At 41.4% G+C, this 26,078-nt stretch overlaps 1 protein-coding gene across 1 annotated transcript in view; it reads right to left on the reverse strand.

Annotated features, from left to right (window-relative positions):
• SFMBT1 (Scm like with four mbt domains 1) overlaps positions 1 to 26,078 on the reverse strand; it is a 69,575-nt gene that overhangs the window by 19,921 nt on the left and 23,576 nt on the right. Inside the window, exons 2-6 of the mRNA XM_051627627.1 lie at positions 13,953 to 14,123; positions 7,605 to 7,699; positions 2,625 to 2,865; positions 2,084 to 2,172; positions 931 to 1,177 (exon numbers count right to left, since the gene is read on the reverse strand). Of these exons, the coding sequence (XP_051483587.1) occupies positions 931 to 1,177; positions 2,084 to 2,172; positions 2,625 to 2,865; positions 7,605 to 7,699; positions 13,953 to 13,980 (700 nt within the window). The 5' untranslated portion in view covers positions 13,981 to 14,123. The remainder of the gene's footprint in view (positions 1 to 930; positions 1,178 to 2,083; positions 2,173 to 2,624; positions 2,866 to 7,604; positions 7,700 to 13,952; positions 14,124 to 26,078) is intronic.

Below are 26,078 nucleotides of genomic sequence, written 5' to 3' on the forward strand. Positions count from 1 at the left end.
AATGCTGCAGAATCCACCCATCTCATTTCTGTCAGGGATTTGACATCTGCCTGTTCACAATCCTGATTTCAGCAGAGAATGCTCCAGTGGCAGCAAAGGCAGTATGCTCAGTCACTTCCATGGAAGTTGTTTTGTTTTCCTCAGCATGAATTCTTCTTGCCATAAGGAGAAAATGTTTTTAAAAACCCACAACAAAAATAACTGCTCTAAACAACCTGAACTTCCCCAACTAACAGCACAGAGTGTGCCAGAACCCTAGATGTACACCTGCTTTTGCAGAAAGAATTTAAGGTAAATGTTCAACATTTTCCAGTGTTATTCCAAAGTTTCTCCTCATCAGGAAACATGTTACACCATTGCTCAGCTCCTAAGCAACCACAACCCCTTTTTGCTTCAGTCATTTTACACTCCACTTCCTCAGTGACCCACCCTGACATGCACATGCCTGGAAAACATGGTAATTTGTCCCCTTCTCTGCCTCTGCTTCCACAAACTCATTCCCTGGGCACACATTTTTAAGGACATTTTCATATCCACATAATACCTCTTTAGACAACACCTTTATTAGCCCAGGGGACCTGGAGTCAGCTGCAAAAGCTTGCTGTGAGCAGTACTTAAAAAACAGATGACTTCCCCTCAGTCCAGGATACAAATCTACCAAAAATAGCCATGAATGCAATCTCTGCCTCAGTTCCTCCCTTTCCACAAACAGGTAGAAAGTTTTGACAGCGAAAACCATTTAGCAGCTTTTGAGTAAGTGGGTAAAAAGTCTTGAAGGACTAGATACTGGTGTTTTCACTTAAAATTTCCTTAGATACAGTATTTGCCAGATCACATGCTGACCATATGCACCCAGAAGGCAGATTCAGAGCACCAAAGCAGCAGCAGTTTTGTCTAGCCTCTGATCACCAGATAAATGTTCTGAAGTACCTAAAGGTGGTTGCAGGCTATATCCATGTTGAGCTGCCCACCCCACTTGATGAAGAAAAGGGTCCAAGTAGAATATCCATTGGTCGAATTTGTCAGAATCCTCCAGCCCTTCATATCGCAGTTTAAGTCTCCCACCAACATTGTCTACCACATTGACTATCCAGGCTTCCAGGGAATCCCGGGTGTTTTGCAATTCTAGTCGGGAGCCTGGTGCAATCAGATCCAATGGATTTTTCCCTCTGTGAAGCTAGAAAAAGAACACCAATTATTCTGTACAACAGAGCAAAATAAATCCCATACTTCCCCTTCCTTGTACTCACTCCATTTGCATAAATGAAGTATGAATACACGTCCCTTACTAACTCAAGACAAAGACAACAGAAATTATAATGTTTAGAATCACTGGTGCTTGCAGCAGAGCTTCTGCACTGCCTGTAGATACAGTCACACATTTCCCTTAAATTCCTATCATTTTCAGAAGCATCATCACTTATATATTCAAGGTCTGAAGGAAACATGAATAATCTCTTTCTAAAATTGAGTCATCTAGCATGCAAAGATGACTAGACAGAAAAGATAAAAAGAGAAAAATGTTAGTTGTGAGAAAGATGCCAATGTAATTTTTCAAAAAAATTATGTTCTGTACTTTACAACCAGACACTGATATGGGATGTAAGTATTATTTTAAGTGCAGAGGAGGGGAATAATAACTTGGTTCTTCATGAGCAAAGAAGCAGGATTTAAATGAAACAACAACCTGCCAATTAGTAAAAAAACCCAACAAGTATTAGTGAAAGGAGCCAACTGAGGAAATGGGACAAGATAAATAAAGTACTATATCCTTAGTGCTGTATGAAGGAGGAGCCAAAGAGGAGGAAGACTGAAACCTAAGGGAGTCTGAAAAAGGTCTTTCTTCTGATAGCATTAATGAACAGCCCAAACCTGCAGTGACTGATATGTTCCAGGCCAACACTAACAAAATTAAATACTGTAAATAGGAAACAATAGAGAGTGGAACTTTAAGGTCAGCAGTGTACTATAATGCTCCCAGAACTTAAAAAAGAAATTGGACTGACAATCTAAATAAAGGTTACCTTAACGACAAAGGTGAAAACTAACACAAAACTCTAAGGCAGCATACTGGAGCACTTACCCCCTCCAGCAGGTTGGCAGGAGCACTGCATGCTCCTTTCAGCACCCGCTGAAGGAATTCCTCCTGGTCAGGTATCTTCTCCTTGATACCTAAATTAAAAGTGAAGACAGAGTGTGATTCTTTCTTGCCAGTTAAAGACCATTCAGACAACAAGACATTACCATATTCTCACACTGCCTAGTTCACACGTATCTGCCACACACTCACCAGTAACACGTTAAAAGAAGGAACAAAACAACAACAACAAACACTCAAAGGAAATCACAAAGCAGCAGAATTTGGTGGGTGATGATTAAGATAACCACAAGCCTCTATAAAAATAAGACCAATTCTGAAATTCAGCTAAATGCTCTCTGGCAAAAGAGCAACCCTCTACTGTAAGTCATGGGATTTCAGAAAAACACGGCAGACAACCTCAGCATGTCATCACAGCAATACCATCTGAGCTTAACAGCAATTATGAAGACTACCTGCCAGGCTTACAAAGAACAAAAGCATGCTTTTTGTATGCACCCCCAACTTCTACACATGGAGCTAATACCTTCAGGCACTTTGAGAACCTTCTTGTTCTGCTCACACCAGCCAATGGGGTGTAAATCAGCTGTCATGATATCACACCAAAAGTCAGCCTTGCGGTCTTCCCCGTAACCATCGTAGCGCAACAGGAGCAGCTGCCCACAGGTTGTAATGATGGTGGCTACCCAGTAGGTGTTTTGGTCAGACTTCACAGCTACTTCCAGCTTCATACCAGGGGCAAAACCATTCTGCAAACTTGTATCTACCTGAAGAGGAAGAAGACCATTACATTTGAGCACCTCCCAGAAACTTCATGGAACAATGGGGGGAACAATTTATACGTGTTCATTAGCAAAAGAACTAAAGTCAAATGCGATCCAGTATCTTCAAAGAACCAACCTTAAAACAGTATATTGCAACTCTTCTTCCTGCCCTGGACAATACCTCACCCACCACTAAAGAGCTTTCCAACTCACAGCTGGACTCTCAAGCAAAACTAGAGGTCAAACTCAGCAACACAACTTTGACTTTTTGTGTTAAACTGTGTCTTTCAAGTTCTTTGGACAAAAAGCCTGTTTAAAGTAAATGCATGTGTTTTAGGTAACAGTACCACTGTCTCTTCCACCGTGCATGTTAAAGAAGGCATGAATCTGCTCAAGCTGCAGAATAAGGGTTTTTAATGTCTCTCTCCAACAACCTAAATAATTCTGTAGGCAGCACTGTTACCTAAATTGCATAGAACATAAGCAGTATGTGTCCTTCAGCACCAAATACTCTGTGTATGTGTGGTGTGGAGGTGAGGAATCTGCAAAGTAATCACAAACTGAAACGTGAACTTAAAAAGAGAAGGCAAAACATTAAGTTTCTCATATTCCTAACACCTCCCAGCTCACACACTCCTGAAAGAGAAGAGGAACCCTGTTCTGATCTCACTACAGAATGTGACTGAACTATGCTCAATTCTGTGGCCTCAGTCTTAATTAAAATGAACGTGTGGATCCCCTGTTCCCAGCTAAATGTAACTGCTGTTTTCTTTCTTAAGTGGCCCTAAGTTCCATTTCCAGCTGCAAGAAAAGACTTCCAGTATGATGCAGATGCAGCAGACATTTTCTGGGTTGTTTATTACCAGTTCCGCGCTGATGGTTCAGTAACTGCTACAGCTCTTACAGTCTCATCAGCCAGCACATATTGGTTTGCTAAAAATAAAACTAAGAGAACCACATTGGAAAGTAAAGCATATGCCTCTGTTAACTGCTCACATCCTTTAGGTTAATACCTTTCCCTGAGAGAAAATCCTTCTTTAGAACAAAATCAGCAGGACCCAATACCTGCAGACGTTTTGAAGAGATATTACAGAGCTCATCTCTTCAAAAAGATCGTTGCCTTACTGAAGAGATATTACTAAAGACTTCACATTCTGACTCCTGAAAGAAAAGCCAGGAGCTTGACACAAAGTCTGAGGAATTGGGAAATCTCTGCAGCTCTCTACGTCCAAACTTTCAGCAAAGTCTCCTGGTGGAGAGAGCTGCATGCAACGAAACCACGAGAAACAGAAGAGCTTTCCCTGAAGTCAAGTGCGTTTTTTTCAAACCCTGTCACTTCTGTTCCCCGGTGGATATAGCAGACACCAAGAAGTTAGCACCCTCTCCTGGCGGCTGGGCAAGACGAGAGCGCTAAGCAGCTTAAAGCACCAAGCTTGGCTTCTTTAGGCTGGCTTCCTGAGCAGGGTAGCTAACAGGAGGTGCGGTGCTGTGGGCCAGCTCCGAGAATTATTTTCCTTGAAGCAGAAGGTCTGAGCCGGCTGCACACATAGCGAGCTGAGACTGTCAGGCACTGTGCTTAGGCAGCTCTAAGCCCAAATTCCTCCTTCCCTTGGAATACTATCCCTCCTTTTGTGTTATGTCACAGGCCAGACCCGGGGATCCCATTCAGCTCAGAAACAGATAATGATAAAGAATGAACACAAAGTGTTAAGAGCATGCAAGAACACCCAGCAAATACATGTGTTCAGGTGATGCTGAACACTAACTAATTTTACCAGAAGTTTACATACATATGTAAGTTCCAGAAAGGAACGAAGAAAGAACAGTTCTAGAGAAAGTCTATTTATTAGGGTGGGATCACAGCACCGGCACCCAGTACAACTCAAGGATTTTGTAAACCTTTTTCCTGCTAGATTGCAGGCAAAACAGTCACTTTGATTTCAATACTGCTGGTTTTTAAAAATGAAAACAAATTAAACATAGAACACAATTTAAGGAAGTAGCTTACATTTCCTAATGCATTTTGCTCACAGTAAGAGCAAAAATTTCAGAATTAATATAAGCCCACAAAAATAAGAAAGTCCTCCCTCCCATCAGCAAATCTAGTTCTTTGCTAATACAGGCTGTGTAATCACGGATTATATTTTTTTAACCTGATCATGTAGTCTCCTAAACGTGGGTTAGGTATTTCTCACCCACTGCTCATACTGGTAGGTTCGTCACAGTCTCAATGCTGCAATATTTAAAATGAACCAAAAAAAGATCTTAGGTTTCCATCTAAACTGTATTTATATTAATTAATTTAGTTACTTATACATGCCTACTTGCTCTTTTGCTGGTATTATTCTTCAGCTTTGGTTTTTCCTCTCTGTTTTTTTGACTTTCCCCTCTTAGCTTTCCTGATGGTAGATTATAAAAATAAGTCATTCTTCAAGTCAAGCAACTGGCACCACACAGATTCCAGCTGGAGAGACCACCAGTCACTAGCACTGTATCAGTGAGACACTGTCAGGGAGACATCAGTGCCTGTATGCTCTCCACTGAAAAATCTCTCACCTGATGTAGCCTGGAATCACACCAACATTTTTTCAGGGCTTTGTCACACAGATAGGCTGTCACTGTCCACTGGGAGGCACTGAGGTTCTCCTCTGCCTTTTCCAAACCATTACCTTCCACGGGACAGCAGAAACCCTGAGCACACAACCTTGCCTATGGACTTTCTATTAACAGCAAGATCTAGGTGGTGTGATGGTGCTGTAAATATGCTCCTCTGCTTGTCAATTCGCTGTTAGCATTAAATTTCCAAAATTTTATGCCAAGCTTATTACAGAGAACATAAAATTTGGCCTCCAGACAAATTCTGAGAGAACTCTGCTGGCAAACACCTGATGATCCCCCTCCTGAAGATGCTGCCACCTATTCTCATGCTCACTCATGACCCCATTCACCACACTCCAGGCACCCCGAGTCCCCTCTCCAGCTGTCCAGGGGTGTGGGGTTGTGGAGCATGGCCAGCCAGGCTTCCCAGGCACAGCCCCAGGAGAGCACCCAATGCAGCAGGGAGGGACTGGGGACACAGCCAGGCTGTGCGCACACCTGCTCACTAAAGAGCTCTCCCTGACAGTATTACTTGCACCAGCAAAACTGCACTGGCTTCTACACATGCAGGGAATAATAACAATACAAACTGTGAATATTATTTTTAAGCCTAACTGTACTTCTACTGACCATGGCCACAGCAACCAGGCCTCTTGTTTGACATAGCTGAACTGGCAGAGTGCAGTGCAGGGGCAACAAAGTCACCCAAAGCATGTCTCCTGCTGATTAACAAAATATAGCTGCAATGTTAACTCTGCTGGCCAGCACTGTAAAAGCTGACATTATGGTTAGTTTGTCTACCGTCTGGCTATGATAGCAAGCTTCTTCAGCAGAGATCACCTAAGGTAAACCACACCAGAGGAGCAGAGAAACTGGTCCTCACATCACTGCAAAATGCCCCTGCTCCAATTCCAAACTGCTCTCTCAGTGTGAGCTGCATGGACACCAACACTCTGAGTAAACTTTCTCTTGCTAGAGCCTTATCACACCAAGGAAAAACCAAGCAAGCACAGGCCTCTCCCCATCAGAAATGAGACACCTGGGTGTTTATTCTGAACAAAAAGCTTACAATTACAATCCAGTGTATGGAAGACCTGCAACGTCCACATTCACTGTGCATATTTACTACTAACACAATTGTCATATTTTAATAAATTCTTTAATGTTTTGCACTTCTCCACATTACTTTTGGACTCAAAATGCTTTGTGATCCTTCTGTGAACAGATCACTGTTTTCTTGCTCATTTAAGTCTCCTGTACAGAAAGTGGTGACACTGGATCTGAAAGCCTGAGCACAACAGAGCGCTTTCCAAGCAATGTGCTACACACAAGTCACTACCCTCCCTGTCACAGTAAACAGCCACAGCCTGTCTTTGAAAGACTGTTAGATAGTAAATGTAATAAACAGTGAGATAAGGATACAAGCTAGCAGCCTGGAAGGCGTTTCAATTCTTGGAAGAAATCCAAGATGTTTGGAAACCAGCTCCATACAGCTCACCTTCACTGTTGACCCAGTAGAAGAAGCCAGACTCACATTCAGATCTCATCTAATGGGAGAACGCACTCCAGAATTTTACTGACAAACACTTCATTAAAGATATCCAAAAGCAAAGACAAGGGCTTATCAAGACTTTGCACTATCCATTAAGCCTGTGATTGGCAATTATCCTTACTACTACAGTCAAGTGTTTGGTAACGTTATTATTTTCTTCTTGGCTTTCTTGAGAGCCACGATTAAGACCTTCTTTTACAGCACATTTGAGTTGTGCTGTTTAAGAACTATGTCACCAACTTTTTGAAGCTAGCTCCTCCATAGCAGTTTTCCACTAGAAAAGGAAAAAAAGAGACTCGCCAGTTTGGGCTTTACAAGAAAAACCAAGCTTATCTTCTGGTGCAGAAAAGAATAGGAGCCCCTTAGCTTTCCATATGTGGGGATAGTATTACCCTGTGTTACATACAGAGAGGAAGACAAGAAACAATAAGAAAAAGGTGAAATTCCTCATTTCTCATTATTCTGAGAAACATGATTCTAGTTAGTCTTATATAGATTTGAGAGCATCAACTCATTCAAAGAAATCTTAAACATTCAGTGTATCAAAAAAACAATGCAGAGATGGGAAGTAAACACACAGTCCCTCACTCACATGTTTAAAAGATCCATGGGGGGCTGCAATTGTTCCTGTGTCTTCTAGATACTCATCCCAATTGAATTCCATTTCTTCCACACTGGAACCAGCATCTGAAAGAGAAGCCAAACATCTTCTATTTAGCAACCTGTTGGCTTAAGTTTTAGGCCATGAGGAACTACAGCAAAAGCCACTTCCAATTCCAAATGACTGAACAAACAAGTGCATTATGAACTTCATTATGCATTTCAAGACACAGACAACACTTCTTAATCTTTCTTTGTATGTGAAAGGTCCTTTATGGTGGATTTGGTCTGAAATATAGTGATATCCTGAGGAGAGGAGAACACAGGCAGAGGAGTTCTGTAATCGTATCAACAAAGACAAGAGACTCAAAAAACTGTGCATTCTGGACCATCAGAGTATTACATTAAAAACCAATCAGGAAACAGCAATACAGATAGTAAGAGGTCTGAACAAAAAAGACTAAAAAAAATTGAAATATGACTCATCACTTTTTAAAGTTAGATAGTATTTATTCAGATGTTCTAAAACACAGTGAAGGATTCAGGGTGGTTCTAAAGAAAACATATCAAGGCACAACTGAAATCAAGAATACCCAAACCAGTTACTTCAAAAAGAGCTTGTAAGTTGCAACTGCTTCTTTAGCCCAAGTAAACCTCATTTCTAGATGCATATAAAGCAAAAATTCACTAAAACCACTTAAGCCACAGTTCAAAACTCACTCAGGCTGTTAGAGAAGCAATCAGCTGTAGTGAGCCACATGACCAATTAGTCAGATTTTCTATTATTATTGTCAAGCCTGTCTGCCAGCCCCAGTCTCTGCTTCAATTCTTGGCTCAATTCCCTGCTCCCCTCCTATTCCTGTTTTCTCCAACACGTAACCCACTCTGCTGAAAAGACACCACAACCAACACAGGTTGGATTTCAGGTCCTCTATTTAGTTCATCACACAGCCACATTATTTTTTCCCTGCAAGCACCACTGGGATGATGAGCGAGGGTCCCACCTCATGTAAGCAGCATTTTACATCTCAGCACACAAACTACAACTTCAGGTAAAGCAGCAAAAGAGATATTAGAGATATGGAATACAAATAAAGCTTTTCATTCTCACTTTTAGACCGATTCTACCATCTGCACTGTAGCTGTTTCTATGAATGAACATGAGATGTTTCAATCTCTCAGTACCAGGAAACCTGATACCATGTTTATATTTGAAGACAGAAATCTCTTGTGTATCACCAGCACTGGGAGAGCTCAGCAGTTACATGCTCAGCAGAGGTTTCCTACATGCTCTGTCTTTCTCAGGACAGGTGGGAACTTTCTTTCAAGGAGCAGTAGTTTGAGTAAGAAATATTTTTTTTGTCCAAAAAAATGAATGAAATACTATTACATGCCCTTATCAGCCCCGTGGATATGCTGACAACCTGCTAAGTATGCTCCACTGCAGTCCATAGGCCTGGGATAGAGAGAGACAAATATTTATCCAGAAGTTTGAGCTACTTTAAATCCTCTGAAAAACCTAGAAGTCTTGAGTGTGAAGTAGGTTAATTTTCTCTTCAAACTGATCATTAACTTCATCCTCAACTTCCCATTGTAATTCCAGGAATTATCATTCCCCCAAATTTAGAAATGTATATTCAGTTAGCGTTTGCTTGCTGGTGACAGTATCCGTTTTAGAGACAGCTCTTATCTCTCCCAAACTCAATTTCATTTTGCTATTTTTAAACAACCACAGTTGGTTATATTGGCCTTTCATAAGCCTCAGAGCTCAAAAAACTCAGAGCTTCAATATCACCATCACTTTTAGGGGACAATATTTAACTTACTGAAGAAATAACCTGGAGAAGGACTGAAGCAAGTAATTACATTTTTAAAAATGTTGAGTGAATAAAGAGGTTAAGGCACAGACCACAGCTGTTTGCAAATTAGAGGAGAGCTGATCAAAGCTTTGGCTGCAAGTCATTCTAAGAAAAATATAATTTTATTGCAAAATGTAGTTAAAACAGATTAAGATAACTTAATAAAACAGCTTTTTACTTTAATATAACCATAAAAATGCACAGAGTTCACAGCTGCAGAACCAAAGTGGGAAGAAACATCAGCTCAAACACAACATCTATGGTCAGTCACAAGAGTGGACTTCATCTGATTTCTTCTCCCACCAAAACAAAGCCAGCTCACCCTTGCCCACTGAAAAGCACCCAGCTGTTCAACTGCAGCAACAACCCCATTTTAATCCAACTGCAAAAACCACTTTGTACGTAAAAAGGACTGCTTGCAGTGTCTAATGCATTCCTGTTTGAAGAGAAACATAAAGCAACCTGACTGCTCTGTGCTTTTTAACAACTTTGAAAGCCAAGTAGCTCGATCTGGGAATACTACATGGATCTTGAGGGTTTCCAGCCGTGCTCTTTACCAAGTTCCTCGCAGCACCAAGTCTTCAATAACATGTTATCATCAGATAACTGTCTAAGGGGCAGTTAAGCTCCTTAAATGAGGCACAGGTCACTTAACACACTGAAAGGGTCAATTAGTAACTTATGTTGCCGCTTAATTGCTACAAGGAGCTCCTGAGAAAGTCAGTTTGCATGCTGCTCTACCTACCCTTTTGCCTCTAACTACAGTTAAAACCAGTTCCCAACTGGATCAGTTACCACAGGTCCTTTGTCACTTCACTAATCCATGGTCTCTGCATCCTCTTTTAGTATCTAAAAGAGCAGTTTCCTTCTAGGCCTGTGCTGCACTGAGAAGGGCTCAGATCGCTTTGTACTGTACAGTGCCTAAATCTCACCAGCACACCCACAAGCTCCTCTTGCTATTAATTTTTCACAGAGAAAATAAAAGGAAAAACCCAACAAATTCCTGTCCAACACTCACTGCAAATTTAATGCCATTCCTGCTTTAGTTTAGGGAGTGCTGCCGAGTCAGAGGGAGTTTTCTAAAAACTTACTTAAAAATGCATCCAGGACCTTGGCTGTTCCTTCCACTCATGAGTTTAACTCGGCTAGCACTTATATTTTACTAAGGTATTACAATTAAATGAGACTAGGTGATTAGCCTCTGCACTGACTGTGCAGAGCTGGGGAGTTCAGGTGCTTTCCATCCTTTAGGAGGCTGACAGAGCTGATGTTTGTCCTTAGCTGAAGGATTTAACAAATCTATTTGCTGCTTCCCATCCAGGGCTTTGCCACAGCATTCCAGGTTATTTAGTGCAGCACTTACTGAATCAATGTGGAACATGAAAAGTTCATTGAATAAAGCTCCAAGCAAAAATGCTGTATGAGGTTTCACAGTGAGAGCAATACGTTAGTTTTTTAATTGTGGCATGAGATTGGGACTACATAAAACCATGAAAAATCCCAGAAATCAATTATCTGTTTTTCATCATCAACATCTGAATTGCAGAAACAGTCCAGAAGTGTGGCAAAGCACCATCTTTCTGGTGAAGCTCATGCTAGCTGCACATTTTTGAGAGACAGAATCCAATCACTTTTCTTGTTTTATTGGCAGGACAGTTGCAGCAGAGCAGGGCCTGTTTAAATCAAGCCTTTGATCTAGTCTGTTGGTATTTTTTGCAAGAGTCTATTGCACAGCACCATCCTCGTGGGTTAACAGATCCTGGGATATGTAGAGGACCAGTTTAATGAAGCTAGATTCCTGAGGGGCCCCTTGTCTCTATTTAACATCCTGATCAGTCTGAGTTCAAACCACTTAATAAAACCTCCGGTATTTACACCAGAAATACTCACTTCTGTAAGAAAAATTGTGAATTAATATGACAGATGACAACTCACTAAACCACATTTAGTCCTAAAGAACAATGTATTATTCCAATGCTGCATGGAATAATAGAGCCACACATTAGCTCAGTGGCAAAGCACAATTTTGGCAAAGGCAGGGAAAGAAATCAGATGTGATTCTCATCTCTGCAGCCTCACCACACAACTAGTTCTTGTAGTGAAGCTTTCAAATCAAGCTAAGATTTTCTCCAGTAAAATTTGAGAAGTATCCTACAGAGATTCTGCAGAGAACATGGAGGTGAGAAAATTCTATGTAAGAATAACAGAAGTTTCCTAAGTAGGTATTATCGCTTTCCATTTATCACCATGCCTACTAACATTATTGTGAACACTAACTCCTCCTTTCTGATTTTTACCTTTCATTGTCCTACTGCTCCCTGATACACATAGGAAAGGAAGTAACACTGAATTGTACCATTTGGACACAAGAACATAGGGAAATATTAGGGACATCAGCCCTTAAAAAATACCTGGAATGGAAACAGTTGATACCAGACTGTTTTGATCTTTGAATTCAAGTTAAATTCTCACTGCAAACAATTTTCATGCATCTTTAATGTGATTTAGTTGAAGACTGTCATATTGGACATTTAAGTACATCACACTGAAGGCTGCAAGACCTTTATTTAAGGCTAACCTAAAGGTTTGTCACCCCGAAACTTAGATACTTTTCAATCTGATTTTAATAACAGTGAATCTTTTCCATCTATACCAGCTGCAAGGCCATGAATAAATAAAGACATGTTGGGATTTCAGCAGCTGAGAAAGACTGTGACAAGAATAAAAGTTGTCTTTTCCCCTTGTAATGCAGGAGATCATCACAACCAACAACCCTGACCACTGTCTGAGTTTTTTGAAGGCAGAAAGCTGGTATATAAAATGAAAAAGACAGAGGGGAATCTCCAAAAACTGCTAAAAATCATGAAGTGGAAAAAATTACATCAGTCAAAGAACATAAAGGGAATGATCCAGCAGTGGTTGGAACTGGTCTAACTCAAAGCACTTCATGAACAGTATCAGAGGGCACAATAACAGCAATGTGCTCATGCTTACATGGGAAGCATTTGCTGGGAACCACCTCTGAACTCACAAGTAAAACTCTCTTCAGTTACTATTTGCTTTCACAGCCACCTGTACTCAAACCAGGCACAAAAGGGATGCTCAGGAAAATAGCTGTTGAGTAATTTCAAGACAGTATCAAACCCTTCCTAGCTATTTCAAAAGCACATAGAAAGGACTGTGTGACCTCTGATACTTTTTGAGGAAGATGGAAAAACATCAACAAAGGTTTTAGTACAGACGGATGTGCTATTAGCTTGTGAACACCCCACTGCTGACCAAACATCTCTTTGCTGTTCTCAGCTGCTGAAAGCCTTTTCTCTTTCTTACATTATGAGACACAAGTTGTTCCACTAGCAGAGGAAACGGCATTCGCAAGTGCCTGGAGACATTCTGCATGCTTGTGCACGCAGCTCTTTCTTGCTTATTTAAAGATATAATGTTGACAACAACTTGACTGATTTGCAATAATTAATAATCAAAAAAGCATATTTCTTCATCATAAACCAGATTATAGCATTCTGCTAAAAGCACTGTAGATTAAAATAACATTTAACATTGCTTCAGTAACACTGACAGAAATTAGACTTCAATAAAGTACAAAAACTACCAATAGTGAATTATCCTATGAAAGCAGTTGCTTGTTGGACAAGTACCAAAGGAAAGTAATACTCAAACTAAGTTCTAATCCAGTTGTTTACACTGATAGCTATAAATGAAAATTTACATTATATCAACTGTACTATAGGCAGTGACCTGCTCAAGTAAAAGAAACAAACCATGGCAGGCAAGTCAGAAAAATGGATGGGACCTACTTCCTTAAGAGTGCACAATCCCATAACTGCTTCAGAAAGCCATTATTATCCCCAGCCATCCCAGAGCAACACTCTTCCCAATCTGGCATTTCAAGGTGAACCAAAACCTGAGCTAGTTTATCATAATACACCACTCTGCAGCAGGTTAGGAGTTGATATCCCAAGCCTATCAAAGCAGGCACACCAAGGCACGTCACAGAAACAAGACAGATTACAAGGGCAGCAAACAGCTTCAGTTATCTGACTTTTTAAACCAGCAGCACAACCTTGTCAAAATATTACGAACAAGATGAACACAAGGACAGAACAAGATAACATTAACCACTTTAACAGACAAATGCCTTAAAAATAGTAGTTTTAAAGCCACTGAGCTTTTCACAAGCCCATCTCTACAGTGGTACCATGAAGAAGAAAAAACACAATTACTAAGGTGGGTGAGATTTCATTCTCCTTTAAGGCAGTGATAGACTCTGCTTTGAAATAGACCAATAAAAAGCATAAGCCAGAATCTAACCCACAGTTACTGAGATTTGAGTTTCTCCCTGTACACAGTACACAGCATCAGACACATGCACTGTGAAACATTCACTGTGCTCATCTTTATTTCAACTCACTTGCCAAGTTTTTTTGAGAGTCGTTAGCCAGGGAGCTCAGCCAGACTATTACCTGCATCATACTGCTGTTCTACATTCATCTCCACAGGAGCCCAGTGATTACTCGGAGCAGCCAGAAGCAGGGGAATCCAGGGCTGTCACGGTTTGGTCATGAGTTGACTCCTGCCTCCAATTCTACTGGCAGCCAGGACATTCAAGAAGGGATCCTGAAAAAAAAAAACACCTGAAAAAAACCCAAACAAACAGTCAGACTGTAAGCAGCTTTATGAAGGCTACAGTTGCATTTATCTTGACATTCAAATAAGTGGCTCGTGAACTACCCCTGGTCTGAAAAATTCTAACAATGTTCTCTCCTTTGAAAAGCTGTCTACTTGTTAAAAATTGAAGTATTTTGAAAAAGTAGTTGTACTATAGGGAAGTTCAGGTGGGAGAGTGCCTGCTTCTGCCAGGTTGCCTGCCCAGTTCCTCAGCTGTCTCTCAGAGCAAACAGAGAAGGATGCATCCCTAATCCCATCCTAACCTTTCCAAGTCTTTCAGTTCCAGATTGTCAAAGGCCTGGGTGGACACGGGTGGCTGGGACCAGAAAAGGCCATGTCACTCTCCCTGCTGATAGCAGCATCTTTAGGCTCCCATGGCCCCTGTGCAAAGCAGGCTAATCAAGACCTGATTCCACCATTTAGACACAGAGAACTTGGAAAGAAAAAAAAAGGAAAAAGAAAACCCAAACCTTCCCAAATTACAGTAATTCCATTTTGTGGAGGATGAGTATGGCTTAACTGCAAAACACTGCTACTGTGTAGCAGGCTGCAAATGTCCTGAGCATGTCTGTGGAGCATCCAGGCTTGCTAGCTGGAAATATCACACAAGTGAAACCAAACTGAGCTACATGTCAGCTGAATGTGAGGTGCTAAAGTTATACTGTAGACTGAGCTACAGTTTTTGCTATCAGTTTTAGGCAACTGCAGAGCAAAGCACTGAAAAGCCTGCTGAAATCTCCTGTACACAACATTAGTAGTTTCATTCACACACAAATAAAACAACAAACTTCAACAGAATCCAAGAAATATCTCAGTGCTCAGTGATGTAGGAAGTTCTTAAGTACAATCAAATATATAGTCAACTTTAAAAATCTCCATTAGAAGGAAGACCAAAAATTTTTTAAGAGTAGCAGGAGGTATCACTAAGAGCTCCTACTGAATGGTAGTTTAATGCTACAAAAATCTACCGTGTATTAGATATTAACATGGTCTTATTCATTATAGCTTCAGGAATGCATCTGGATGGGAACTCAGCTGCCCCTTTCTGCTACACCACTTTTCACCTGCTCTTCTGCAACTCGAAAAGACTCTGGTCATTGTATTGCTACAAGGTCTCAAGTTAACTCCCCATTTGGTTCTGCCTCTGTGAGAAAGTTACTGAGAAACGCAGCACAGGTACCATTTCCATCCATCTCAATTGCTTCCTTAACACACTAACTCCACGCCCTCAGGACAAAGCAGCGCAGGGTAAGCTAACACAACAGCACGTTCCCAGCCTACCCTTTCTGAAGACTTTCCTCCTGTTGACAGACTGACAGGCTGAGTTTCCATTAATTCTGTCCTTTATGAACTAACGCTGGAAGATGATGTCACTGGCAACCTGCATGGTGCTTGGCTCGCAGTGAAGAACTAACCAACAAAATACTTCCTAATCGTTAATCAAAGTATTTCTTGGTAATGGCCTATTGTGAATCTATCAGCTGTCACACTGCTAAGCCAAAGCAAAGGCAATGCTATGAAAAACTCTGAGTGAAGCATGTAGGCCAAGGAGTCTGGGGCTATGCCACCGGTTTCTAATAGCGTAGCCCTGGCAAAGTACCCTGAGAACTTCATTGCAATTAAGATATTTTCAGCTTACAGGATCCAGCTCTCAATTAACCTAACTGAACTAAGTGATGTAAAACTAACTTCACCTTTTCTTGCAACACAAATATTTAAGACAATTCTCCTCTCTCCCCTGCCCCCCCTCCCAAAATACAACCCAAAACCAAGAACCAAAGGAGCTGGTTTTTTAAAAGATGCCAAATACTGGCAGCTCCTGTTGAAATTGATTGATATTCTGTCCAAGTCAAGTTGGGTAGTTATTCAGGATTTCATAAGTAGCTCTGGTGTTTTATGTACACAAAATTGAGAATACTTATAATTAGCACCCGCCATGGCTGATGCTTACAGTCTGGCACCCCAAAGATTATCTTTTGAGAAATCTCGAGGGAAGGGAGCACAAGTGCTGCTGGAACAGAGCTGATTTAGAAATACTTTGGACTCTTCAGTCTCACTTCTGCATTTCAAACCTCCTTTCAGCACATGAAATATTCAGATGTTAGCAACTGGAGGCAGCATTAAAAACAGTTACAGTTCATTAAAGCCAGATGGCTCACTTGAATATGAAAAGAAATCAAACAGAAGTTGGATGTTGAATTAAAGTAAATCAGCTGGTGTCTGAGGCTTAATATTATTTTAAAACAAAGGCGTGTGAGACAATGGGGACATGAGACACCCCTATGGACTGGGAAAGAAGCTACAAAGGATCGGGTTTCAGCAAATTCCTTCATGCAAAGGCATCCAGTAAAATCTATTTCAAAATCCTGTGTGTACCATATAGAGCTTCACTCTGCACAGGCAGGCAGAAAACCTGTTGCAGAGACCTGTCAGAGCAGGGAAGAGACTCTGGCACTGAATAGCAAGATAAATCTACTGCTAACACCAAAGAGAGGAAAAGGTTCTTTTTGCTATTCTTGTACCATACCCTGGAGGCAGGAGGAGAGGAGGGAAACGTCCTCCTGGTCCTTATGTCCATTCACGCATTATCTGTGCTTTTTCACTTCAAGGAAATACTAATTACAAGTTTCCTATGAGGGGAGATGGCACATGCAATTAATCTAATGACCTCTTGTAACTAATCAGTTTTTGTGGAACTCTCAGCTATGCCACAAACAACACCCTGTTCAGCACATCATCTAAGTTCAGCACAACATCCAGTGTTTGCAGTGGAGAGTCTTGTTGGCATTTCAGAAAGAAAAACCATTCAGGACAAAAGCACCTCTCTACTACAAACTTTTGTCTGAAAAACATTCAGAAAGAACAATGCAAAGTGCAAAACAGGTACAGAGGAGCATCCAGCAGCAGCAGCCACCTTTTCCTAGAGCACAGTTACAAAGGAATCCACCAGTCCCTCCTCACTTCCTCCAAGGTGCTAACGCAGTGACCCTTTCAGTCAGCATTCCCATCTCATCTGGCTAACACACAGAGGCAGTATTAAAGCTCTTCTGCAGTTAAGACCAAGAACTCTTACGACAAAATGAACTGGAAGGAGCGAATTTTCCTTCAGAGAGAGAAAACTGCACCAACACTACACACCAGCGAGCCCAATCCTGGCGCTGCCGTGGCCGGAGCCCGACACGTGGGGCACAGACCCCCAGGCCTCACTCCCCGCGCTGCCACACGCAACCGCAGCTACAACCTGCCACCAGCTCCACTCACTTGCCCTCTGCTTTTATTATTACTGCAGAAACACAGGGTTTCCATAGCCTGCAAAAGACAACTTCAAGCTCTTCTTTTAACCTTTTCCCTAATCTAGCAGCCATACGGCTAATCATGAATATAGGCATCAGCTGCCTCTTCTACAAAGATGAGACAGTGGCTCCAGGGGGTCACGGCACAAAGCAAGACTTGAATGTGACTGCGTCTGCAGGCCTTACACATTATCAACATATAAGCAGATCTAAGCTAGCTGAGATGCAGTTGCAAAGGGTCCTTTAGGAGATAAGCCAGGCGGAGAACATCAGCCCTTTGGAAAACACATTTACACCCTCTCCAAAGACAAAGAGCCTCCACAGGGCATGACTGAGTCTCTGTGAACCCCTGCTGATAGGAAAACAGAAAAATGGAAAGGACCAGCTAGAATGACAAGTTGAAGTTTTAAAAATTCCAGTAGAATTAATCTTAGAAAATTAAGTATCTATAGCAGAAACAGAACCCAGCATAATAAGCTAAAGCAAATTTTAATTCATGTCTACTTACAATGTGTAGTGCTTGATTCCTCAAACATTTTTATTAAATCCACTACAGGTATACTGGTGAGCTTCTTATTACAATAGTCTGGAGTACCATTAGTTTGAATTTTAAGCACAAAAAGTACGATACCTAGTAAGCAATTTTCTTAATCTCCCATCCAACATGGAGAATAGAAACCTCTGGCTGACTTGCAGTCGTTAGAAGTATTGTTTTTACACACGCCTATGTAACAGAGGGTCTGTAAACAGAAGCTTATTTGCTTGCTTCTGTGAGGATTTATCAAAGATAAACAGATTATTGAATCACCCTTTTTTGTAGGTATGATTACCAATATTTTTATTAGGCCATCTTGATAGCATATTGGGGTACTCCAAAACAAAAGCAAAACCTTCCTGTATTATTGGTATATTAAAAAAATAGCTAGGACAGCTATATTTCCATATTTTTGGCAGCTGCTAGACCAGTTGTAACCAAACCAAGTCTGAGTTTACCACCCTTAGCTGTCACCCCTCTAACCTGTCTTACAGTTGAACCATAAAATTTGCTTTTTTGCAAGAGGCCACAGGGCCACTGTCCTGATGACAACCCTTCTTCAGCAGCTCTGGCTGCAGACTTCACCTTAGGTAGTTACCTTCTGTCCGAGGACAACAGCAGTAACCAACAACCCAGCCATCTTTCATGAGAAATTGTTACTTCATCAAAAGCAGTCAAAACTTCTTAAGTTTCAACCGCTCTCATCTCTCTCTACCAAGTCTCTACTCTTGGCAACTTATTTGGACTTTGTCCTTGCAAGGACAAAAATTGCATTCGTCTCAACACTCAGCTCCTGCTCTTTGCAAAGGAAGCTTCCTGGAGACATGGCACAGGATTCCTGCAATCCCTTTCATCTTTTTGCCTGTCAAAAGCACGCTTGAGTGTTCTTATCTGAATAGCTTCTGCATGGCCTCTGAGAACAAAACCTATTGAATATGAAGATTATACATGTATATATATGCAAATAGGAACTACTATCAGAAGAGATAGATTAATTATTAAAACTTACTATATTCCTCTATCACACCTGCACTGCAATCTCTGCTCACTGACTGGTACTTCTAGACATTCCACCCTTCCATTTCCCTGCTACCTCCTTTCAGTCTATTTTTGCAGAAGACTTGTTCATCCCTCACACTGCAACAGCAACTCTGAGGCTCCTCAAGAGAACTGCATTTAAAGAACACACAAAGCAGACCCCAGCTGCACTGCCCATCCCTCCAGCAGAGCCCGTACCCTGCCGCTAGCAGAGGACCTCTGCAGCACCCCAGAGCCTGCCCCACCGACAGGAGCAGGGTCCGGTCCCTGCCGTCCCGGCAGACAGGCGGGGCAAGCACTGCTTGCCTCGCTACTGAACTTCAGTCGCAGCCCCTCATGTCAGGTTAAATACAGTCAGTTGCTGGCATTACACAGACAAAGACCTCGCAGCAGACTGAAAGGTTACAGCCAGGCAACTCCTTCTGCCTTGAACACGTGGAAATGTTATCTGTGAATGTGCATTTTTATTAGCATACAAATACTTAGCACAGAAAAGGAGAGTCCCTTTCATCACAAAAAGGGACAAGTGCTCATGCCTTTAACTCAACCTTTTATTACAACTATTACAACAGACAAAAAAAACAAACAATAACCTATTAAACACAATTCTGCTGATACAATATTTTGTGTTTTTATTCCTTCATTTAGGTTAGGTCAATTTACACAGGTTTTTTAATCCCAACTGCCTGAAGTCCAGTTGCTTGCAGGATGTGACTTTTTGCCTGGATATGCCTGGTTATACATGTAACACACTAAAAACTGGAAAGCCCCGTTAATAAATGTTGAAACACTCAGGTCCAGCTCAACAAATAATGAGATCTGTCTTTACAACCTGTGCTGCAGTACCCAGCTGGTAAAGCAATTTCCATGAGACTACTACCTTAAGTGCAGGTGAAAATGTAAAAGTCACAGCTCAGTTCCCAGCTAATTCAGATGCCACTGGACAGCCAGAGCATTCACTTGACATGGGAACAACACACAGAGTGTCCTAAAAAGTCCCTTTCTACTTACAACTAGTTACAATAAGATGCAATTAAGAATTGCTTAGTTTGATTCTCCAGCATTTAAGATAGTGGGGGTTTTTGCCAAGTCATTCATATTCGGTTTTTAAATGGAATCATTCTGCATTTCTGCAGCATTATTCTGCCTTCTCTACTTCCTACAGTGTACAGACTACAAGAATATTGGGGGTTATTGATCAAGGAAAGAAACCAGCCTGAACTTTCGTTGTCAACTTCTTATTACGTATCCTATAGCAAAAATACAATTGCTAAAAGTTACAAGTTGGCTAAGATGAAGGAAGAATGTGAAATTCCTCCTGCTCCCAAGTCCCAGACAACAGCTTGGCAACTTCTTATCCTTTGGCACCATGAACAACTAAATATTCTGCCAGTACCATACAGTATTAATGATGAGACAAAATAGAGCACTCAAATGGAAAGAAAATTACTCCCACCTGTAGTTCTGAAGTATGGAACTCCCCCCCCAACAGAATGACATGACACAGATGGCTGCCCAACTGAATGCAAAGCCACAGTTTAACTGCCAGCAGGAAGGCACCAGTGCCCAGATTACCCGACCCTTTAAACTTTGTTTGAGTAGCCTTGAAGTGAATGCACACCACCACAAACAGCACTAGGAAATGTCTGGTTTCTCAGCTTCCCCACAGTAACTACATCACATAAATCAGTACAGGATCCTGGTTTAAACATTTTAAGTGAAATGACTAAACTTTTTGACAGTCACTACAAGTCTCGTGCTTCTGGCTTGAAATATAAACGAACACAACTTGCTCAGATGCTGTTCAAGTGACAACTCTGAGGCAATGCCAAGATTTGAGATCTGCAGTACAGAGCCCTAGAGAGCAACCTGTGGAGAGAGCTACAGGTGGCAAAGCTAACTGCTTAAGCACTTAACAACTATTAGCTCCAAAAGAAAAAAGAAAATCATGCTCTTTCCATGGTCTCAAGGAAGAGCCCTTCCACTGCTAAGTGGCAGAAGACAAAGCACCAATGGATGAACAGAATTAAGGATCCAATACTCATTTGATCACTCTGAGAGAAAGGTGTTTTAAAGCAAAAAATTACATTCATTGCACTAATACTTCGGGCAATTAGATATACAAATTCATCTGTCAGTGCCAGAAACATGAAAACTGCTGGAGAAATCTGCAAAAAAATAATCTGTTAGAACACCACACTTATGAACTAATTTCAATGTAAGAGGGATGTCAGTCAGTATGACGGCCAATGCAGTCTTAGCAAAGTTACAATAAATACCTTCAGAATATGGCTAAGAGGCTTGGTCAAACAAGTCCTCCTGCCAACTCATATTCTGTGCATGCGTTACAGGAAAGTCTCTAAATAAAATCTGAGTGGGACACTCAGCTTGGCTCAGCAAAGAAAAAAAACAACAACTTGCACCATCCTCCAAATCCTTTTTTGAAATTGAACTCCTGTTCCAGAGAACAACCTAAGGGATGTCACCCCTGGAGACAATACAACAATTATAGGAGAAGTGGAGAGGGAAGGAAGGTACTTTGCAAAGACTACTTTTAAAACAAAATCAACCATGTTAAATGCTTTGAATATGTAAAAGCATACTCCTGTTTGTTTCCTTCCTTTGTCATGTCATTGAAATAGTACACGATACAGAATAAGCTAAGATTTAGAACTCAGAATTTTTCTTATGAAGAAATGAACTGACTCCTGAGTAGCCAGCACAAATCCCAGAACAGGGAAATAAAATGGGGTAAGCCTATGGCTGCAGAAGTTGTCTTTGGCAAGTGAAAGTGTCATCTTCCCTAGCAAGGACTCTGGGCTACCTACTATCAAGACATAAACTTCAACTTACCAAGTGAATTGAAGTGCTGGAGCTAATATATCAGGGAAGTGATAAATGGAAGGGTTTTTAAAATTGACCATCACACCCAACACTCATTTAACACACTCTACAAAGCCACTTCATCAAGACCAGCAGTGCTTCACTTTCAGAAAAACTAATAAGCAATTTTTCATTTCACATGAAACCAAAGAGTAAATGAGGCTACAGACTTTCAAGAGTTGGGAGTCCAGGCCTGTTGTCTCATTTTCTTCACAAAACCACATTTCAGAGTACAGCATTGCTTTGGAGCTTCTATGCCTCATGTTTTGATTTTCATAGCTTAATTTCACTGTTTGATTGCTGTGAAAGGCTCATCACCACAGAGCTACCGGAGTGTTACCAAGCAGCTCTGCAGACAAGAGGTGCCAGCACTATCACAGCACCTGCAACAGCCCTGCTCTGAGCTCACCTCTCCCCACCTGCTCCTTGGACCCCCACCGTGCAGGCTCCCCTCCTGCCTTGCAGTGCAGGACAGGCTGTGAGCTGGGGCTGCATATCCACTGTTCCTTCCAGCCACTGCTGCTCCTCCCTGGGCCCAGCAAAGCACACATTGCCTTATGTGCAGTGTCACTGATTTCAGGGTGGTACTACACAAAGAGAACGAGGATCAACAGCTCAGAATGGAGCAGATGTTTGTAGCAGGGGAACGTGAAGGTATCACCTTCCCCTGCTAACAGCTCACTGCAAGGAGAGCTCATGGTTCCCTGCACTGTCAGCCTGGGGCCACGAGCAGTGAGGAGACTCCCCTTCTCCCCCTGCAGCCTGTGACTGACCCAATCTTCACAAAGTCCACTGCTAGCACAGTACAGAAACATCAGAAGCATGGACAATTAAACAGTAGCAGGTTTCACCTCTTCCTTACAGAAGGACACTTCCTCTTCTCCTTCCCCTAGATCAGCCCAGGCATCAATGCAATGCATGGTCCCTGTATACCATCCAAATGTTAGACTTTGACAGGACTACAGTGATTTCCTACTCCCAGGCATTCCCTATTTAAAAAGCAAAAACATGGCTGTGAATTACCATCTTGAAACAAAGGGGAAGGCAAAATAAACCCCATGATTCTACCATGCATGGGAGTCAAAGGAGAATGCATCTCAAAGGCTATGTCCCTTTGCTGAAGTCTCCAAATGTGACTGTAAGAACTTCTAATACCATTTTTATTAAACTCTAAACTATTTGTGTAAAAATTTCCACTTAAAGTCAAAAATTCAGCTTCCTACAATGCATATTTAAAGATTCCTTAACAAAAAGTGTCGGGGGCACATTATCCTACATCCTAATCTCCACCAACTGTTCAAAAAAAGCCCTCTGCACTTGGAGTTTGGCAGTCAGATCATGACTTTGATCCTCAGCCTATTTTATAGGTTTCCTCTGCACTCTTAAACAACTACAGTGCTGGGAGACAAATTCTTACCTGTGTTGTATCTTCCAAAGATAGTGCTGCTGCTGAAATGTCACAATCCCTGAAGAAGTAGGAAGTCTTGAGTGTAATTACCTTGAGTTAATCTAATCTAAATTATTTTAAAACTGATTCAACAAGATTCACCAGCCCAGTGCAAGACCCATCACTTCCATATGAAATGATAAATCTGCAGACAAGGTTACATGATTCCTCTGCAAGTGCAGGAAAGCCCAGGGTGGAACCAGGATCCAAAGCTGTAGTCCCATGTATGGCTGTATGAGCTGATGAGCCACAGAATCATAGAATCACTCAGAACGGTTTCAGTTGTAAGGGACCTTAAAGACCATCTAGTTTCAGCCCCCCTGCATGGGCTGGGACACCTCCCACTAGACCAGGTGAAGTGGTGTATCTCTCAGATACTAATGGTGCTTCAGATTGTAACAGCAAAAATAAATGTATTTCCCCAGTGGTGACAAATATGAGTTCACTGACACTGCTCAAATGCTAACAGAACAGCCAGCAATATTGAGTAACTAGACAGAAATAACTGAATTATTTAGTAGATGGCACAGAAGTAAAAGCCAAGGCATGATCTAACCAAGAAAACAAAAAGACGAAAAAACAAGAGTGTGATTAGTTTTCTGTTAAAGAGAAGCTACAGCTGCCTGCAGGCTTAGGGCAGCAGCCACGGCAGGGAGGAGGGTGGTGACAAGCAGCACTGCTCCTTCCTGAGAGCCATCCACGACATTGCCTAAAAGTGAAAAAACATCTCAGGATTGTTGCATGTTGTGGCTCAGTCAATCTTCCTGAAACACCATCCCAAAAAAGAAAAAAAGAAGAAAAAAAAAAAAGTACTCCTTAACTAGTATCAGGAAAGAGGAATGGAAAAACGTGCGTCTCAACAACTCCTTTTAATAATCCTGTAGAGAAAATCTTGACCAAATGATCATGGCTAACATTTCTTCAAAGGAAACATTTCTTCCTCATTTAACTTACAAAACTCTGTCTCCTGCAAATGACATTTTATTTATAGCAGTGGTATTTGCTGTATAACTGATTGGGGAAGGCTGTAAATGAGCATCATTGCATATATATGGAAAACAATGATAAAGCAGTCATCAAAAAGCTACAGAAGATTTAAATATTCAAATAAGGCAATCTGCATATCCCCCACCTGAATTTTAATTTTGCAGAACTTATTTCATAGCTATATGCTGTAGATTATCTGTGCGAGCTATTTCTTTTCCACAGAAAAATGGCATCTTGCACTTTAAGAAGTATCCACCAATTCCCAGAGTCATATTAATTTTAATTCTTGGACTGAAGGTAAAGGAGGCTATACTGTGGGATGACACGTTATTTTTTCAACATCTAAGTGCTCAAGGCAAGAAAGCAAAGGTAAAGACACCAATGAGCCTCTGTAAGGTTATGGTGGCAGTGAACTACAACTCACCTTCCAAGCAAAAGAAGATTGTAACTTGCAGTTCTCTTAAATGCAAGCTATTAAAATGTGAAGGAGAGAAAAACAGTGCTGCTGGGGCAAGGAAGATCAGGCACCCAGTCAACCAGCCTTTATACTGGAGCAACAGTTTCCAAAGGAGAAAGAGGACCAACTTTGAGCCTCCTTCGCTGGAGACATTCAAAACCTGCCTGGACATGTTCCTGTGTGATGTGCTCTGGGTGATCCTGCTCTGGCAGGGGGGTTGGACTAGATGGTCTTTCGAGGTTCCTTCCAACCCCTAAGATTCTGTGATTCTGTAACTTGTAGAGAACCCCACAAAGAACAAGCTTGTACCAAGCAGGTCAGAAAGATGCATTCACAAACTGGAAGGGTAAACCCTGCCCACATGGCAGCTTTTGACCTGGTATTACTAACAAGGCACTTGAGTTTCAAACCCCAGTGCTCTTGCAGCCATGCTGAGCAATGCAGTGCTGAAGGCCAGAACATCCCAAAGCAGCATGTTTGCACTCCTCCCTTACCTGTTGTGTTTGCAGCATGTGATCAGGTGGTTATCTTGCTCAAATCTTATTCTGAAATCTTAAGCAAGGCATATTCTGGGCAGTCTTTCTTTCCAGACCATAGGATTTCAAAAATTACCTTCTGCATGTGCAACATGTGGTACTAGTCACTTTTTTTTTTTTTTAAGAATGACTATTGCTTGGGAAATAGCAACATTTCATCCTTAGTTTTGTTTGGATCAAGAAGTGGGAACGTCAGAATCTTCTTCCTACAAGAAAAAGATTTTTAGCACTATTCAATTTTGTGACCACACAAACATTATATAGTGTATAATTAAAGAAGTAACATGCCCGAAAACTGTACATTTTATAAGAAAAACTTCAAGAAGGAATGGGTGTTAGGCTCACAACACCTTGTACCCTGTGGTACACACAAAAGAGGGGAGAAGGGAGCGGGAAAAGCAATCACTGCAATGTTGTTCTAAGGATCAGAGAAACAAAAGATGAAAGAAAGAATAAGCACCTAGAAAACATTCAGATGCTTCAGAAACAAAATTTTCTCTTACAAACATTAACTAGTTGGATCAGAGATTTCCACAAAGGAGTTTGGGACCAAGCAAATCAAATGCTTTAGCAAAAAAGACTTGGCAGTTTATTCTACTGACCTATGACACACTGTTGCAGCAAATCTCTTCCACGGTTAAAATTCCTGCCCCACAAGGCCCACTTACTGGCACTTCAGGGTGAAAGTGAGCACTTCTGAGATCTAAAGAATGTAGGGAAAAATAAAATAAAAAACGCTTGCCTA

This window comes from Apus apus, chromosome 9 (genome assembly GCF_020740795.1).
Source record: "Apus apus isolate bApuApu2 chromosome 9, bApuApu2.pri.cur, whole genome shotgun sequence".
NCBI classification, from domain to species: domain Eukaryota; kingdom Metazoa; phylum Chordata; class Aves; order Apodiformes; family Apodidae; genus Apus; species Apus apus.